General features: G+C 40.0%; 1 protein-coding gene across 2 annotated transcripts in view; it reads right to left on the reverse strand.

Annotated features, from left to right (window-relative positions):
* PDE11A (phosphodiesterase 11A) overlaps positions 1-7,616 on the reverse strand; it is a 466,208-nt gene extending 458,592 nt beyond the window's left edge. Inside the window, exon 1 of one of the 2 annotated variants that reach the window (XM_054478305.1) lies at positions 6,362-7,616. In XM_054478305.1, the coding sequence (XP_054334280.1) occupies positions 6,362-7,273 (912 nt within the window). In that variant the 5' untranslated portion in view covers positions 7,274-7,616. The remainder of the gene's footprint in view (positions 1-6,361) is intronic. The other variant, XM_054478303.1, reaches the window with a different exon arrangement.
* Between the last annotated feature and the right edge of the window lie 9,468 nt (positions 7,617-17,084).

Here is a 17,084-nt window from a genome sequence, read left to right on the forward strand (position 1 = left end):
ATAAGCAGCAAGCAATGTACCTCAAGGATCTTGTTGACTTTCCTATAAAACAACTCAAAGCTGTTTCAGAGAAAAGTTTGTATGACTCTTCAACATTATATTCAACATGAAACCCTAACTTCCAAATTAAGCCAGCCTTGTTAATAAACAGGTGACCCAAACCTCAGGAACCAAAATAAATTGGTCAGATTAGTAAACATTTAGCTTATGGGTTGAGAAAAAAATTTAGTTAACCTTAAATTACCTTTCCATGATTTTGTAGGAACTGTGCCTTTCTGTAGTCTATCCTCATGTACAAAGCAGCAAATGCAATTTGTCCTTGTGTTTATCACGATCATGTGTCTGTCAGGAAAAGAGGCTGAAATAGCAGAGTTTCCTACTTCAAACACAAAATCAACTCTGGTTCTGGGCTAGTGAACATGTTCGTGCGCTTGGGAGAATTTTTTTAAACACTGTGCAAAGCTGGAATAAGATTTCATGAAATTCCTTTATAATATCAGTGTTGGAGTATGATCAACATCTTCCTTTTTGGACAAATCTCAGCAACTCAATAACCCAAGTGTAGACCATATCTATCAGCACTGGCTCATCAGGGAACGAAGCACTCACATTGCTGAATTTTCTGGACACCTAAAATTAATTCCTCCTGAGGCAAACCAATGTGATTATTTCAATGGAGATTATTCCAAAAAGAAAACTGAAATTCAACGAAGTATTAAATATTGTTATTCATATTAGAAAATGTATATAATAAATATATATCAGCATATTGCAATGCATTCTTAAATACAACTTTATGTATAATTTTTTGTGTTGTTTTCCAACTCCTCTCTTCAAGAATAAGGCACTCAGCTCTCCCTTCTCATATCATGAGAAGGCAAGCAGGTTCTAAATAAGCAAAGATGGAGAAGAAGTAGTCCTGGCAGAAAGGATGCAAAATACAGGAATAGAAAAGCACTATCTGGGCATTGAAAACAGCCTATAATTTAATTAGGATGGTGCTGAGGCCACATGAAGGGCTGCAGTAGACAAGGCTGGATTAAGACTGAACTTCTCTACCTTAGACTCCATATGACTCAGATTCAGGGCCCGCTTTATGAGTATGTGACCCGTGCAGTGGCATGAAAGACCCCTGCTTGAGGTTTAATGCTATGCTGTGTGCGATTCTTAATACTTTTTATTATTGAATTTGTGCTTTGTAAGCATAGTCCAATGGAACAATGGAGTATGGGCCCCAGAGTCCAGAACCTTGGTTCACATACAGTCTCCCCTCCCACTGCCTGCCCAGGACTGGTTTTTGGCCACCTGATCCCTGCTCCATGGTGTCCCAGGCCCCATCCATCCTCCCCAGTCTCACCTCTGCCCTTAGCAACCAGGTCACATGGGCTGAGGGAGAGGCCCACATCTCATGTCTGCCATTGCACTCTGCTCTTAGATGAGGTCTGGGGAGGGTGCGGAGAGGGGCAGGTGCATGCCCCACACCACCTCAGGGAAGTGCAAGGATGTGGCTCTCCTCACCCAGAGCTGGCAGCAGCATGGCACCTCAGGCAGGCAATTCAGCGGGGGCCCCTTGCCCACCCTCAATCCAAATACTGAGAATGCCCCAGCCTAGAGGTTGCAATCCCTTCGGACTCTCAGACTGGAGCTTGCTATGGATTAGGGGACAGACTCTTGGGAAGGGGAGACTGACTTCTCTAACCCCGGCCAGAGTCCTGCTTTACCATCTTGCACTAGGCTCCACAAATTATGTAGCTGGCCCTACTTAGAATCTTTCCCCTTAACCCAGCTTCTCTCCCTGTTCTGGATAAAGGCATCACACTTCCTCATATCTCCTGGATTTAGAATGTGAGTCATCATTGACCTCCCTCCCTCCTTTCCCAAATCCACACCCACAGGCCACTTCCCATCTGTCTCCTTCTGCCCATTCCCACGGTTCCTGCTTGAGTTTAATTGTTCATCATGGCTCCACCAGACCGTGACAGTAGACTCCTAATTATTTCCACAGCTTTGAGTGGCTCCACCAGACCATGACAGTAGACTCCTAATTATTTCCACAGCTTTGAGCCTCTCCTTGTTCAATCCATTCAGCTGCTGCCACCAGGTTACCCAAAACACCACTTTGATCATGCTAAGATATTTTTAATGGCTCCCTGTGGCCTACTCTTGGTGAAGTTCAAACTCTTTAGCTAGGTGTTCAAAGTCCTTCCTTCTTTTGTCCTCACCTTACTTTTGCAAATCATTCTATGACAATAGAATGTCATAGATATGCAATATGCAATATTTTGGCCAAATTAAACCACTCACTCTCCCTTATACATATTTTATGCTTGGTCATCACTGTGTCTCTGCTGAAGCTATTTTGTTGGACTTGGAATCACTTCTCCCTACCCCACAACTATCTCTAACTGGAAAATCTAATCCTATTTATAGCTTGAATGGTGCCTCCTCCATGAAGTCTTTCATTATGAGCCCAGTCACAAAGTGACTCCATACTTGTCCAAGACTAACATCATTTAGTTTGTACAGCTTGGTACTAGTTTTTTGTGGACAGTACATGGCTGTCTACTGTACACCCCTGGAGAGCAGAAGCATATCCTGTCCTTTGTACACCCATAGGCCCTCTACCCAAGGCCTTGGGGATAATGGGCTCTCTGTGCATGTTTGTTGGAACTAATGAATAAACGAAGCTGTTGTGTAAACAGATCAGGCCTTCTGAAAGACAGGCGCACCTGTAACCCTTCAGCGTCATCCCCTTTCCTCCTCTCAGTTCATCTAACAAAACATCCTGCTGCTTTTCATACCCGGGCCCATCAAACACGTGTATTATCATTATCAACACAGACAAAAATTCACCTCACAATTTTTATGAATGTTTAAAGTGCTATATTCTGAATGCTTACAATAATCTCAAAGAGAACACCTGTTACTTGAATGTTCTTATTTTCAACCTCTTGAGGGCAATTTTTTCATTACTATATTAAAGTGGGCTGTTAAATAACTTATAACTATCTGGGGCAAAGGTATACTGCAGTCACTATGATCTGGACTGGATACCTAAAAACGAATTTTTTTTTTTTCCATTTACAATTTATTTTTTTCCTAATTTCAAGTCTGTCTTTCAGGACTAATTGAGGAAAGTAATGCAAAATAATGAAATAAACTGAGGGGTTTTGGGCTGTCAGAACTTCTATTCAATTTTAGCATTTCATTAAATATTCTACCCTTGACTCCAGAATGCCACACTTATCATCATAATTTTGTCCCTTCAATGCCTTTCTCTTGCCCATATTAGGAACCCCCAAGAGTATCATCAATGTAATTATTAAATGATTAAATTTGGAAACTGTGCAATAAAAAAAAAATCTTACCTTCTGAAGAAAAAAATACACTGTCTGAAGCTGAGCAAGAAACACCTTAAAAATATAGTAGTTAACAAAGAATCAGGAAGGATGGTTACATATTTACATAAAAACTTCCAGATGCTTGCATATATGGTACAAATTAAAACATCATGACAAAAGAACATGTATTTGGAAGGTTGTCAGTTTTCATTAAGAGAAATCTGTAACACCAGGAAATGGAAAGGATGGAGGAAAATGCTAGAACTGGGGAAGGATGCAACATCCTTCCCTACAACAACCCTACAAAAAGTTTACATTGCATGTCTTACTAAGAGGAACAAAGTATAGAACTTTTGATAGGCTAGGATATGGTGTTACCAACCACATTTAGGGACATTTTAAGTAGAGAATGGAAGGATAGATATTTTCATGTTCCTTGAATGTAAACCTGGTTCCAAAATACTTAATTTAAGGGTGGAGCATGGAAAAGATTAGGCTGGTCAAAATGTGCTGACTTCACATCTCAGTTCCAGATAAGGAGCAAAACAATGGAAAATAAGGTAAACAGAAAGAAAAAGAATATCAGCAAACTAGGTATCATCATTATCTTCATAAACTGTTACCATTTCCTGGGTAATTGCAATGTACCAGATATTATTTTAGGGGCTTTGACACAATATATCATTTTATTGAGATAAACAAAAATAATCTTTGCTAGGTAGGTATTATTGTCCCCATTTTATGGGTGAGGAAATTGAGGCTGTGAGAGATTAAGAAATTCTCCAAGGTCACACCATTGGTGACTGTAGCGTACCATAATAAAGAAAAAAAAAGTAGCTTTATCAAAGAAGAGTAGCATAATTAAAATGAAGAAAACTACACCAAGTTAAAAATACAGAGATACATAAAAGAAGCCAATGGAAAAAGAAAAGAGAAACTTTCTAACCAGATAGAAATGAAAACAAGGTAAACCCAGGGTAAATTCCCAACCCATATAGCACCTTTCCCCTACCTGCCTTTTGCCAGTCCTCACAACAACCCAGTCCCCTTTTGTGGTCATCATTACTACTCTGGGGGGAAAAGGAAAAACTCCTCTTTCCCAGTGTCAGCTTCCAAAAATATTAAAAGGCAACTTTGCTTTACACTCTGCAGAGTAAGGGTAGAGCCCACAGGAAGCATCAGCTGCCGAAAACCTGCTTTCCCCTGCCTGTGATGACACCTACAGCCACAATTCTAGATAGCAGCAAGACAAGTTAACTGTTGAAGAGGCTGAGAATTATGCTCTTAAAGAAAGGACAGTATGAAATAAAAGTTAGGGCCCGAAAGAGGACGGTAAGAAATAAAAGCTACAGAAATGGGAGAAAATCAATTAGGGATGAAGTTTAAAAGTAAGGGCAATAAAGAGAAAAGGCTGCAACCCCAGGCTAGAATAAGTATCATTGAACTAGGAAGGGATTTTTCTTTAGCCCAAGCATACAATAAGGATGTGGAAAAAAAATAGGAAAGAAGAAAATGTGTGATTGTTTTATTTCTCTAGAAATAATAATTTGTGACAAAATTTGTATAGAATCTTCAACATATCAATTATTAAATGCTTGTATTTCTTCTCATAGATTTCTAGGATTGTAGAGAAATAAACACTTGTTGAAAACCATTCATTGTTGCTTCACCTACACCTTTTAAAGTTTTCAAGAAAGATAAAATGAATAATGCACTTAGTCTATAATAAAAAGTTAACAAAAATGGTATTTTGACAAACATCCTTTAATATTAAAGTGTTAGGTTGGCAGATATCACACAAAAATATGAAACTTGGCTTTAGTACAAGCTAGTCAATTTTCTATGTAAAACTGTCAACTTTCAGATGAAATAGATAAAATTTTACCTTTAGTGTCCTTCCCACTCTTTTTGCTATTCTCAGCAACAGCAACTAAACTCTAGAGAAACATGTAGCTCCCTGAGACCACTGGAAGAAGTACTTACCAGATGACTATAAAACTTTCCTAACCAAGGATGAGAATTTTTAATTCTTATGAACCCTGATGAAGTCTCATAGAAAATAACATCCAGTTTCATCACATTCAGTGAATAAATACTGAAGAAATTAGAACGGACTGGTTTTCGATCCAGCAACTAATATCAAGTTCAAAATGCTGTGAAAATGAAAGGCTCAGAAAACCCAGATGAGGGCATGTTGAGTTTCCTTTTCCACTTGAAACTAACATGTTTACCCTGCTGATGGCTTTGGAGTTGCTAAAAAATTATCAATATTTGTTGTTTGTTTCATAAATTAAAAACCTACTTGCTCAGTCCTATCAAAGCTGACTACAGATAATGCTATATTTGAGCCTAAAGATAACTAGCCCCTCTATCTGTCCAATCTTTCTAATCTCAACAACAGAAACAGTTAAAATAGATACTAAGAAGGCACAAATGGGTCACAGACCCATTTTTCCCCTGACTTTCCTCTTCTTTTCCTCTTTTCCCTACCTTACAACCTGTGCAACTCTAATCTAGAGAAGGGAACATGGAAGTAGTTAAGCACTTTGTTCTCTTTCCAATATTGACTTAGAGAATGAAGCATTATGGTCCCCAAAAGACATCAAAGACACCAAAATGCTCATCTTAACACTGGAATTCTGGAGCACACATCTTTTTCTAGCAACTCACAAACACATACTAAAACCACACATTGATATCTTAAAGAGAGGAGAAGGGAGCTGTGGATGCCAGACCAGCCAAAGTGTCAAAGTGTTAAAGACAAAGTGTCTTGACAGAGAAATAAGTGGTGTTATTGGGTGATATATTAACTTCTCACAAGCCATTGGGTGTTAGGAAAGGACCAACACATCAAAGATGCTGTAGTAACATTCTAACTAGTCTAAACTCAGGAATTTAAATAGCAAGATTTGTATTGTAAAGAGCCTAAATTAATGTGTTCCTGGATGCCAGACGATAACCGAAGGCTTATCTCCCAAGCCAATGGGGCTCTGGGAGAAGGGGACAATGCAAAGTCCTACCTGGTAGGCATCAGGGATGTTGACCGTTTCTCCATGCTCCCCAACATAGCCAATGATACCTTTGCCCCAGGGGACCTGCACCTCATTTGAGTTCTCTGTGCTGCTGCAAGGCAGCAGAGGGGTTCCTGCATGCACATCAAAGAATTTGGAGACCAAGCTCTTCTTGCCAGCAGCTGCCCCTTCCACCAGGAAAAGAGAGCAGCGGTCAGCGTCCACCATAAGGCAGACAAAGATGAGAATCTTGTAGCTCAGGCTGGTGAGGTCAAGGTCATTGGAGATATCTTTGACCAATTCCAGAAAGAACTGACGCTCATTATGCTTTTTCAGGTGGCACTTGTAGTCGATGGCTGTAGGGGGATACTGAGGCAGATTCACTCTCGATTCCAGCAGCGCACTGAGAATATGGGCTGTGGTGGGGGGCAGGGAGCTTGCCTTCCGGAGAAGTGCCCTCCGTCGTACACTACTCAGGGGTTCCTGAGCCCGGGAGGTCACCTGTTCATCGTAGGTCCTGTTCACGTGGATGGCCTTGGAGCGGGCAAAACTCTTCCTTAGCTCTTTCTGAGAAGCTCTCCGCTGCAGGTTCCCATCGCCCCTGCTGCCACTGGCCCAGCTGGGACTCAAGGGAACCCCACCACAGTCCCCGCCACCGGGAAGGGGCTGGCTGTGGGGAGAGCCATTTGGTCCAGTGCCATCACCAACGCTGCTGCCACCTCTGCAGGTGCTGTGAGCCAAGCTGCTGGTACCAGCCAAAGAGGGCCTTGGACCTAAAGCCCCCCGACCCTGACTGTGCCTCTGCAGCCACTTTTCAACCATCTCCTGCTTCCCCTTCCGCATCAAGTAATCTTCAAACAACTCTGGGTGCCTGTCCAGGAAAGTTTCCACCTCCCCAAAGTCCAGACGGGAGGCTGCCATGGTCCTAGACAGCTTTCCTTGCCTGTCTACACGTGAACCAAATGTTTTCCTGCCCCGAGGCCTCTAGCTGTTCCTGCACATGTTCACCCCCACCAGTATTCCCAGTTCGGCGCCACCTCCCCTGGAGATTATTCCCAGCAGTGGAATCTGGGAGATGCCTCGTCCTTCTCTAGCTCAGAGTGGCTGACACCGACCCCACCCCCTGGTCCTGCTACTCCTGCTCCGCACAGGTGCCCTGCACTGAGCTGCCGCCGCTGCCCCGGCTCCTGTTTCGGAAATCGGAGCTATCGCTGCTCCTGTTCTGGCTGCCGCCGCCGCTGCTGCTGGAACTGCTGCTGTAACCGGATGAGTGGACCGCTGTGACAGGGAGGTAGGGCAGGACACGCCCCTGAGTGAGGCATGGAGCCTGGAGGGAGGAGAGAGGAGGAGGGAGCCACGGACGCCAGACCAGCCAAAGTCCACGGCCCAGGCTGCCAGGCGGTTCCTGGAAGAGTCTCTGGACGGCCGGAATCGGCGCCTGGGTACGCGACTCCTGATTGGAACACGATTAGAAGAGGGAAACGCACCTTGTTCCTTCCCCGCTTCTTGCTCCCTTACCTCCCCAACCCTCCCTACTCACCGCCCCTTAATCCGTTAGCGTTTCGAGGAGGCCCAGCGGGAACCCAGTGGGAGTCCGAGATAGAAGTGTTGATGTTTTGCAGGGATCTGAACACAGAAGCGGACTCCGAGGAATCGAGGGTGTCGTTCACCCTCAGAGACAGGCAGGGTTATTTTTCTGGGATGTGACTGTGGATTGTTGGTTCCCAGGATTCCTGGGACTTGCTCACTAACACTGCCCAGCGCCTTGTGGGTGCTCAGTAAATATTAATGGAATTGCATTTCCCCGAAAATAGCAAATAAAGTTTCCTATGTGAGCAATTCATGACTTTAACCAAATTCGTGTACCTGGGGCAGGGGTAGGTTACATAGAGAAAGGGTGTAAAACACAGTACAGAAAAAGAGTTTACCAGGTAGAGGAAGTAAGTGCTGAAGAGTTTGGGGTATTTAATAAACAGCAGGGAGACCAGCTAGGAGACAGTAAACCAAGCATAGAATCCTGGTAATTTGGAGCTGCTGGTTTCCAAGAAGGTGAGTGGTGATCAAGATTTAAAAAGAAAAAAAAAATGTTTAGTATAGTGCCTGAAACATAAAAAGTGCTCAGTAAATGTTAGCTGTTGTATTACTTTTGTTATTACTATTATTCTAAGGTGACGATGTATGGAAACTTTACTGTATGTAGCTATGTCTCTGGTCACTTGAGTGATCTGTCAGTAAAGATGGTTAGTGATATGTTGAAACTGGCTTGTAAGGACTCACGAGTACCTAGTTTAAAATCTCTTTCCAATTCTGTGTTCAGTCACATCATGGAGCTTGCAATCAGTCACAACGGGAATGTTTACACCATGGAAATCAGCAAATGTTATGTGTCAGGGTTTTTATTTTTAATGGACTGCTAATTGTTAAACATTTACCGATATGCAGTGGAAATAATCCAAATGTCCATCAGTTGAGGAATAGACAAATAAAATGCGATATCTCCATACAATGGAATATTATTCAATCATAAAATGGAATAAAGCACTGATACGTGCTAGTACTCGAATGAAGCTTAAAAGCATCATGCAAAGTGACAGAAGCCACTCACAAATGACCACATATTGTAAAATTTCATTTATAGGAAATGTCCAGAATAGGCAAATCCATACAGACAGAAAGTAGGTTACTTTCTAGATGGAAAGGAAGTGGGTGACTGCTAATGTGTATGAGTTTTTTTGGGGGGTGGGGGATAATAAAAATGTTCTAAATTGATTGTGGTGATAGTTGCACAATCTGAATATGCTGAAATTCATTGAATTGTACATTTAATTGAATGAATCTTATGGTATGTAAGTTATATTTCAATAAAGCTGTTACAAGACAACAACAAAAAACATTTACTACCCTGAGACTGGTGATAATACAGCAGCAGTGTTGTGCATGGAGACAAGAAAAGCACTGAGTAGAGATCTGATGAAAATGAAGCAACGAGCTTCTTAGGGAAGGGAGAGAAGTAGACCAACCCTGGGCTTCCTAGAAACAGAAAGTTTAATAAAGACACTTCCTTAATTCCATCTTCCATGTATTCATTATACAAGCAGTTGTTTGGCATTTATCATGTTCCAGGCTCCGGGGACAAAAGAAGACCAAGACAAAAGCTGTGCTTTTGACTAAAGATCTCCGTCTACAGCACCAAGAGATGTGAGAGTGGAGAAGAATACTGGAAAGGATGGGGAAAGCAATAGAAGAGAAATCCGAAAAAGTGAATTCAACATTTTGAGCTTGGTTTTGAATCGGCTGTAGCCATGTTCCCTGCTTGGTGTGTGAGGTCACTAAAGGAGTTAATGGTTGGGGAAGAAAATAAGAAAGTGACAGACAGCACACATAAGATAGTCCAGAGGGCTGTAATGGAGGACTGATAATGAGATGTGTGTTGGTGTGGCCACATTGCCATTTATCGTCACTCTCAATCTGCAGAATGGTATATGTATTAGTCATAGTCCCAACAGGAAACAGAGCACACTCAAATTAAATTCCAAGAAGGTTAATTTACAAAGGAACAAATTACAAAGGTGGAATATAGGTAAACCACAGAAATACTGAAGAAACCTGGGACTCATAGCGGTAGAGAAGTTACCACCCCTAGACATGAGGGGAAGAGGAGGAAAAAGTTACTGGGACTTGGAAGGAAAGAGGATTGGATAGTGACTTCTGCCTTGAGGGGAGCAGTGACAGCCCATCAAAAGGCATCAACAGGCCAAGCATGGTGGCTCATGCCTGTCATCCCAGCACTTTGGGAGGATGAGGCAGGCAGATCACTTGGGGTCAAGAATCGAGACCAGCCTGCCCAACATGGTGAAACCCTATCTCTACTAAAAATACAAAAATTAGCCTGGAATGGTGGCATGCACCTGTAATCCCAGCTACTCAGGAGGCTGAAGCAGGAAAATTGCTTGAACCTGGGAAGCAGAGGTTGCAGTGAGCTGAGATCGCACCACTGCACTCCAGCCTAGGCAACAGAGTGAGACTCTGTCTCAAAAAAAAAAAAAAAAAGGCATCATCAGCTCAAGCTAACCTCAAAGGAGGGATATTAGGAATAAATATTAATAATAGCTAGAACTTATTCTTTTCCCTCTCTTCTATCAGTGATCAGATATAAGCTAGAAGGTATTGAAGCCTGTTGATACTTCATCCTCACAGGGCAAAGAGTAGGAGGGGACAAAGGAGGATCTGTATAAGATCTGGCAGGGTGAAAGGATGATTCTTGGCCCTATATGGAAACTTGAAGAGGTCCCCTTAGGAAATAATGGAAGAGGTCCCACTAGGAAAGAATGGCCCAATATGGAACCTTGAAGGGGTTCCTTTGGTAAAGAAAATAAAAATATATTTCCCTTTAGGAAATATAGCTCCAAACAATTTTCTGTGTAATTCTGACCTCTTCTGCTTATCTGCTAATTCCATCAAAACTATCTATAATACACTCTATGACAACATTTGCAGTCTATAAAGCCCCCTCAGGCACAAACTATCATACCAGAAAAGGTATGACATTGTGAAGATACTGTGCAGTCCATAGAATCCCCCAGGGCACTATCACACATGAAAAGGCATGATACTGTGAAGATAGATCACTCAGAGCAAGGAAGAGACTCTGCAGGCTCCTCCTCCATCTACCCTTTCCCATCTCTACCAGTCTGTAAAGATTGTCCAAGTAGCCTCTCATTAAAGAACATAAAGGAGTCTTCCTATTTGTATTTTTCAAGAATAAGAAGTTCCTTTTTAATATAAGTATTTATTTCTTTATCATGGCCAATTAGCATTTATTGAGTACTTTCAAAGTGCAAAACATTAGGTGGCAGGCAAGATAACTTTTGTTATTCCAAAGGGGACCCATTACATTTTTAGTACTGGATGGAAGCTTATAGTTCATCTAGTACTATGCTTTCCACATTTTGTTCATGGTTACATTGAAATCTAGAGCAGACACATAACTCTTCCAAAGTCACCTGCTAGGCCAACCTCTGATCTACTCATAGTTCCATCCCACCCTTACCAACATCTCACAAATTGGTATTAACCTCTTAAAGCCCAGTGAATTTCTGTCTCCTAAGTTTGCCTCCTAATTATTTGTCTCCTAAAACAGACATTACTGACTTTTATTGTGTGACCACTGAGCATCATCAAATACATAAAGGGAGGCTGAAAACTTAGTTACTTGAAACAACAATTTTCCTACTTCTCACAGTTCTGTAGGTTAACTAGTGGTTCTTCTCTTTCACTTGGTATTGGCTGAAGTCACTCATGTGGCTGCATTCAACTGGCAGCTGGGATGTGCTGGATAGTCCAGTAAGGCCTCTCATACATATCTAGGGCCTCAGTGCTGACTTGTGGCTGAGGCTGCTCAGTTTTTCTCCAGGAGATCTCTTTCCACATTTTATCTAATTTTCCAGTTCCTCTTTACGTGGCTTCTGGCTCTGGTAGGATAACCTGTCCTTCCTTACAATATGGCATCTGGGTTTCAAGAGGGAGTGTTGCAAGAGGGTAAGCCCAATATGCAAGAGCCTATCAGGCCTATACAATAGTTGTTAATGTCCCATTGGTCAAAGCCAATTATATAGCCAAGCACATCAGTTGAGAGAGGGACAAGGACATGAATACTCACAGGTATGGTTCACTGGGAGCCACTCATCTAACAATTCACCACACAAACTCTCTCCTGAACCTCAGAGCCCCATTTCTTTATTTCTTTTCTTTTCTTTCTTTCTTTTTTTTTTTTTTTTTGAGACAGAGTCTCACTCTGCTGCCCAGATAAGTGCAGTGGCATGATCATGCCAAAGCCCCACTTCTAACTACTGCAAAATATTTCCTCCTAAATGTTTCACAGGCACCTCAAATTTCTCATCTCCAAGATCACTCTTACTCCCACCCACATGAAATCACTCAATCCAGTATATTTTACTGCAGAAATTTCTGTTTAAATCCAGCTGCCTTCTCCAAGCCTGCTTTCCTTAATTCAAGCCTTCATTATCTGTCCATTCTCTACCAACCAGTATCACCTTCCACATAACAAACGTAAAAATGGCACATTAAGGCCTTGTCAAAAGGCAAGTAATGAGTCAAACTGCAGCTCCACAAAACCTATGTCCACCAGAATCTGTGAATGTCACCTTACTGGGAAGAGGGTCTTTGCAGATGTAATTAAAGATCTCAAGATAAGATCATCCTGGATTTAGGGTGGGTTCTAAATCCAGTGACACTTTCCTTATAATATATGTACAAAAGAGAAGACAGAGACACACAGAGGAGAAGGTAGTATGAAGACTGAGGTACAGATGGAGTGATGGGTCTACAAGCCAAGGAATATCCAGGATTACTGGTGGCCACCTCATTCTAGAAGAGAGGCATGAAACAGATGCTCTTAGGAAAAAAAAAAATCAATCTTCTGAATGCCTTGATTTTGGAGTTGTGGCCTCCAGAACTGTCAGAGAATAAATGTATGTTGTTTCAAGTCACCATGTTTGTGGTAATGTGTTACAGCAGCCCTAGGAAACGAATGCAAGAGCTTTCCTCATTGCACCTTTATTTTCCATCTCTCTTCTCACCTCCTGCCACAACTCTCCAAGTATTCTCCCCTTCTATCTTCTGGGCTTCTAATTGAAATGCTCTTCTCCCCTTCCCTGACTCTCAAACTTCTCTTTTCCATTAACATCTATTTCAAATGTCACACATCCTATGTTTCCTGCTTCCCCAGTAAAAAGCTGTGCTGTGTCCTATGTGTCCTGCTTCCACACATTTGGTCATCTACCTGCTAGAAACCATTGAACACTTGGTGTTTATTCAACCCAACACGATGCATTTAATTCTCCATTTAAAAAATATTTTACATTAAAACACACTTTACTACTCTTTTATCTCTTCTTTTATCAATTTAGAAATTAAAAGCACTCTGAGCCAGAAGCCCACCTACATTCATAGTTGTATTAAAGATTAATAAGTATCTAGAAGGTAAGTTTTTAAAATTTCAAAGATATCTTGGTGAATGATAATGACCCATAAAGTTACAGAAAAATGAGCTTCAATATCATGCCATAAATGTTTTACATATTTTCTTCATCTTAAAATCAAGAGTATTTTTCACCAGAAAAATCAGCAATAATCAAAATATCTTGCTGAAGAATAATTTGTTGATAAAAAATTGGTTGGTTTTTCATTATTGAAAATATTTTCTATATATTTGGAGATTCAAACCTAGCAGAGTATGGATAAATTCAATATTTAAAATATTCCTTGAATCTTCATAAAGGTAACTTCACTAAAATATCTTAAATAATCAAGACTGTTGAGTTAAGACATTGACAATATAAAATAGTCTAAGAGTCATCTCTTTCCTCAAGGAACATGTACAGTCTAGCTAGAGAGGTAGAACATTTACATTAAAGAACAACTGACAATACAAGATACCACTGATGAAGGCTGACAGACAAGGAATTCTATTTTCTAAAAATCAGAAGTATCCTTAAATGCAATACAATATTTTTATATTCAATAGCAATCCATAACTAGTATTAAGATTGAGAGTATAGACATACTAATAATAGAACAAAAGGAGGAAAAAGCTGGAGGGAAAAATTCAACAACAGATTCTTTTTTTCTTCAACTTTTATTTTAAGTTCTGGGGCACATGTGCAGGGTGTGCGGGTTTGTTACCTAGGTAAAGGCGTGCTGCACAGATCAACACATCACCTAGGTATTAAGTCCAGCATGCATTAGCTATTTTTCCTGCTGCTCTCCCTCCCCCATCCCCTTGATGGGCCCTAGTGTATGTTGTTCCCCACATCCCCATGTCCATGTGTTCTCATTGTTCAGCTCCCACTTGTAAGTGAGAACAAGTGAGAACATTTCTATTCCTGCGTTAGTTTGCTGAGGATGATGGCTTCCAGTTCCATTGATGTCCCTGCAAAGTACATGATCTTGTTCCTTTTCATGGCTGCATAGTATTTCATGGTGCATATCTATCAAATTTTCTTTATCCAGTCTATCATTGATAGGCATTTGGATTGATTCCATTTCTTTACTATTGTGAATAGTGCTGCAATGAACATAAACATGCATGTACCTTTGTAACAGAATGATTTATATTCCTTTGAGTATATACCCAGTAATGGAATTACTGGGTCAAATGCTATTTCTGGTTCTAGATCTTTGAGGAATTGTCATGCTGTCTTCCACAATGGTTGAACTAATTTATGTTCCCACCAACAGTGTAAAAGCATGCCTTTTTCTCCACAAACTCACTAGCGTCTGTTGTTTCTTGGCTTTTTAATAATTGCCAAGAAACAATTCTGACTGGCATAAGATGGTATCTCATTGTAGTTTTCATTTGCATTTCTCTAATGGTCAGTGATGTTTAACATTTTTCATACGTTTGTTGGGCACATGAATGTCTTCTTTTGAGAAGTGTCTGTTCATGTCCTTTGCCCATTTTTTAATGGGATTGCTTTTTTCTTGTAAATTCTTTAAGTTCCTTGTAGACTCTGGATATTAGACCTTTGTCAGATGGATAGATTGCAAAAATTTTCCTCCATTCTTTAGATTGTCTGTTCACTCTGGTGATAGTTTCTTTTGTTGTGCAGAAGCTCTTTAGCTTAATTAGATCCCATTTGTCAATTTTTGCTTTTGTTGTGATTGCTTTTGGTGTTTTTGTCATGAAATCTTTGCCACAGTGCCTATATCTTGAATGGTATTGCTTAGATTTTCTTCTAGGGTTTTTATGGTTTTGGGTTTTACATTTAGGTCTTTAAAACATCTTGGGTTAATTTTTGTATAAGATGTAAGGAAGGGGTCCAGTTTCAATTTTCTGCATATGGCCAGCCAGTTCTCCCAGCATCATTTATTAAATAGGGAATCTTTTCCCCATTGCTTGTTTTTGTCAGGTTTGTCAAAGATCAGATGGTTGTAGGTGTGCAGTCTTATTTCTGAGTTCTCTATTCTGTTCCATTGCTCTATGTGTCCAACAACAGATTTTAATTTAGGTTTGAATTCAGGGAAGTTATATAGAAGAAGAAGGGCAGAAATAAATATTAAGCACTGATGCCTTTCTTCTTAACTGCCATGCCTTCATTCACTAAATCAAAAATAATTAATCATTCCAGCACTGTTTTACATGTCTTATAGGAAAAATTTTATAAAATTAGAATATAAATGCCTTATCATTTAAAAGACAGTTTCCATTAGTCTCATTCGTTATTTATGGCTTGATTCAAAGATGAAATATTACTCCCAAGAGTAACTTCCACAGCAACTAATATATTAAAAAAAACATGCCAACCCTCAATTAATTATTTTATTTTTTGAGTGATCATGATAAATGACAGACGAGCAAGGCCAACCAGCTCTAGTTTCAAATAAGCATTTTTTAAAAATATACTGTACAAGTTATTCATAAAACATTTATAATGTTTTAATGTCAGAATTTATCTTTCCAAAATAAATATATCAAAATTAAAGATAGTTTGAACTTTGAGAAACCATGAATCTGTTGCCAAATTAATCTTACTAATGTGCAATGTAATGTGAAATAGTACTAACATAATTAGTTATCATTCTGGAAACCAATTACATCACAACTACGTGTTATAAAAACAGCTAATGAATATACCCTTGTGCATTAAAGAACAAATCAAGACAGAACCCGATGCCAGATATTCCTCCTGAAGTTTAGCCTCTGAAAAATTTTCTCACTTGTGTATACATACACATTTTTGGCACATAACCTGCTTTTTAATGAGACTCTTGTGTTTATAGGAAAACTTTTCTACAAGCTATTTTATCACCAAGAAATAGACCAATTTAAATGTCTTACCAGTTTATAAAAGAAAATATAGAGAAAAAGAAAAAATTGAGCAAATTATTCAATTCATGCTATACTATAATAATAAGGTAAAGAATTTGGTTAATTTCAGTCTCTCATCAAATATTCTTTTGAGCAAAGTAGGAAGTGTCATTTGTTAACAATGACCAAAATGGCATCTTTCTCAGCCTGGCTGCCTTTGCCTGCATTCTTTCACCCATCTCTTCAAACCGGACCTCACCAAATTTTCCCCTACTAAATGAGCTTAACCCTCCAAGGATATTCTGACACTGACCTTGGAGGGAGTTTTAAGCTCAGTCTTTTCTTTCTTCAGTTGCAAACAATTCTGGTGATTTTCTTTCAACATTTGCACAAGTAATTTTTTTAAAAATTATTAAAAGTTATCATTTTCACACTTACTGTCAAAGGTTTCCTCACAAAAGGACACCAAGGTTGAAGTCATCTGCATTTCTGCAATAGAACTCACACTTTAAATATGTATCAGAGACTACCCAGTACTTCGTAGGTTGGCTTTTCTCATTTAGATTTCCAATTGAAGTGGGAGCAGTGCTATCTGTCACACAGTCATAGTGAAGGCCATTGTGGGGGGCTTCAGGCACAATGTCATCTCCATCACCACCTTTAATTATTTTCTTTTAAGTTGATCTCAATTTCCCTTTTGCATATTCCCACTAGTATCAAGCCATGGTGGAGCAAGATGCCTCAGTTTCTATATCTGCAAAATGTGAATCATTAATAGAATTGTGAGTATTAAATGAGTTAATATGGGTACAGCACTTAGAATAGTATCTGTACAAAAGGAGCAGGATTGAAAATAAAAGAAAGAAACAGAACAGTTTCGGTCACATAGTAAACTCTCAATAA

The sequence above is a fragment of the Pongo pygmaeus genome, chromosome 11, assembly GCF_028885625.2.
Source record: "Pongo pygmaeus isolate AG05252 chromosome 11, NHGRI_mPonPyg2-v2.0_pri, whole genome shotgun sequence".
In the NCBI taxonomy this organism is placed as follows: Eukaryota; Metazoa; Chordata; class Mammalia; order Primates; family Hominidae; genus Pongo; species Pongo pygmaeus.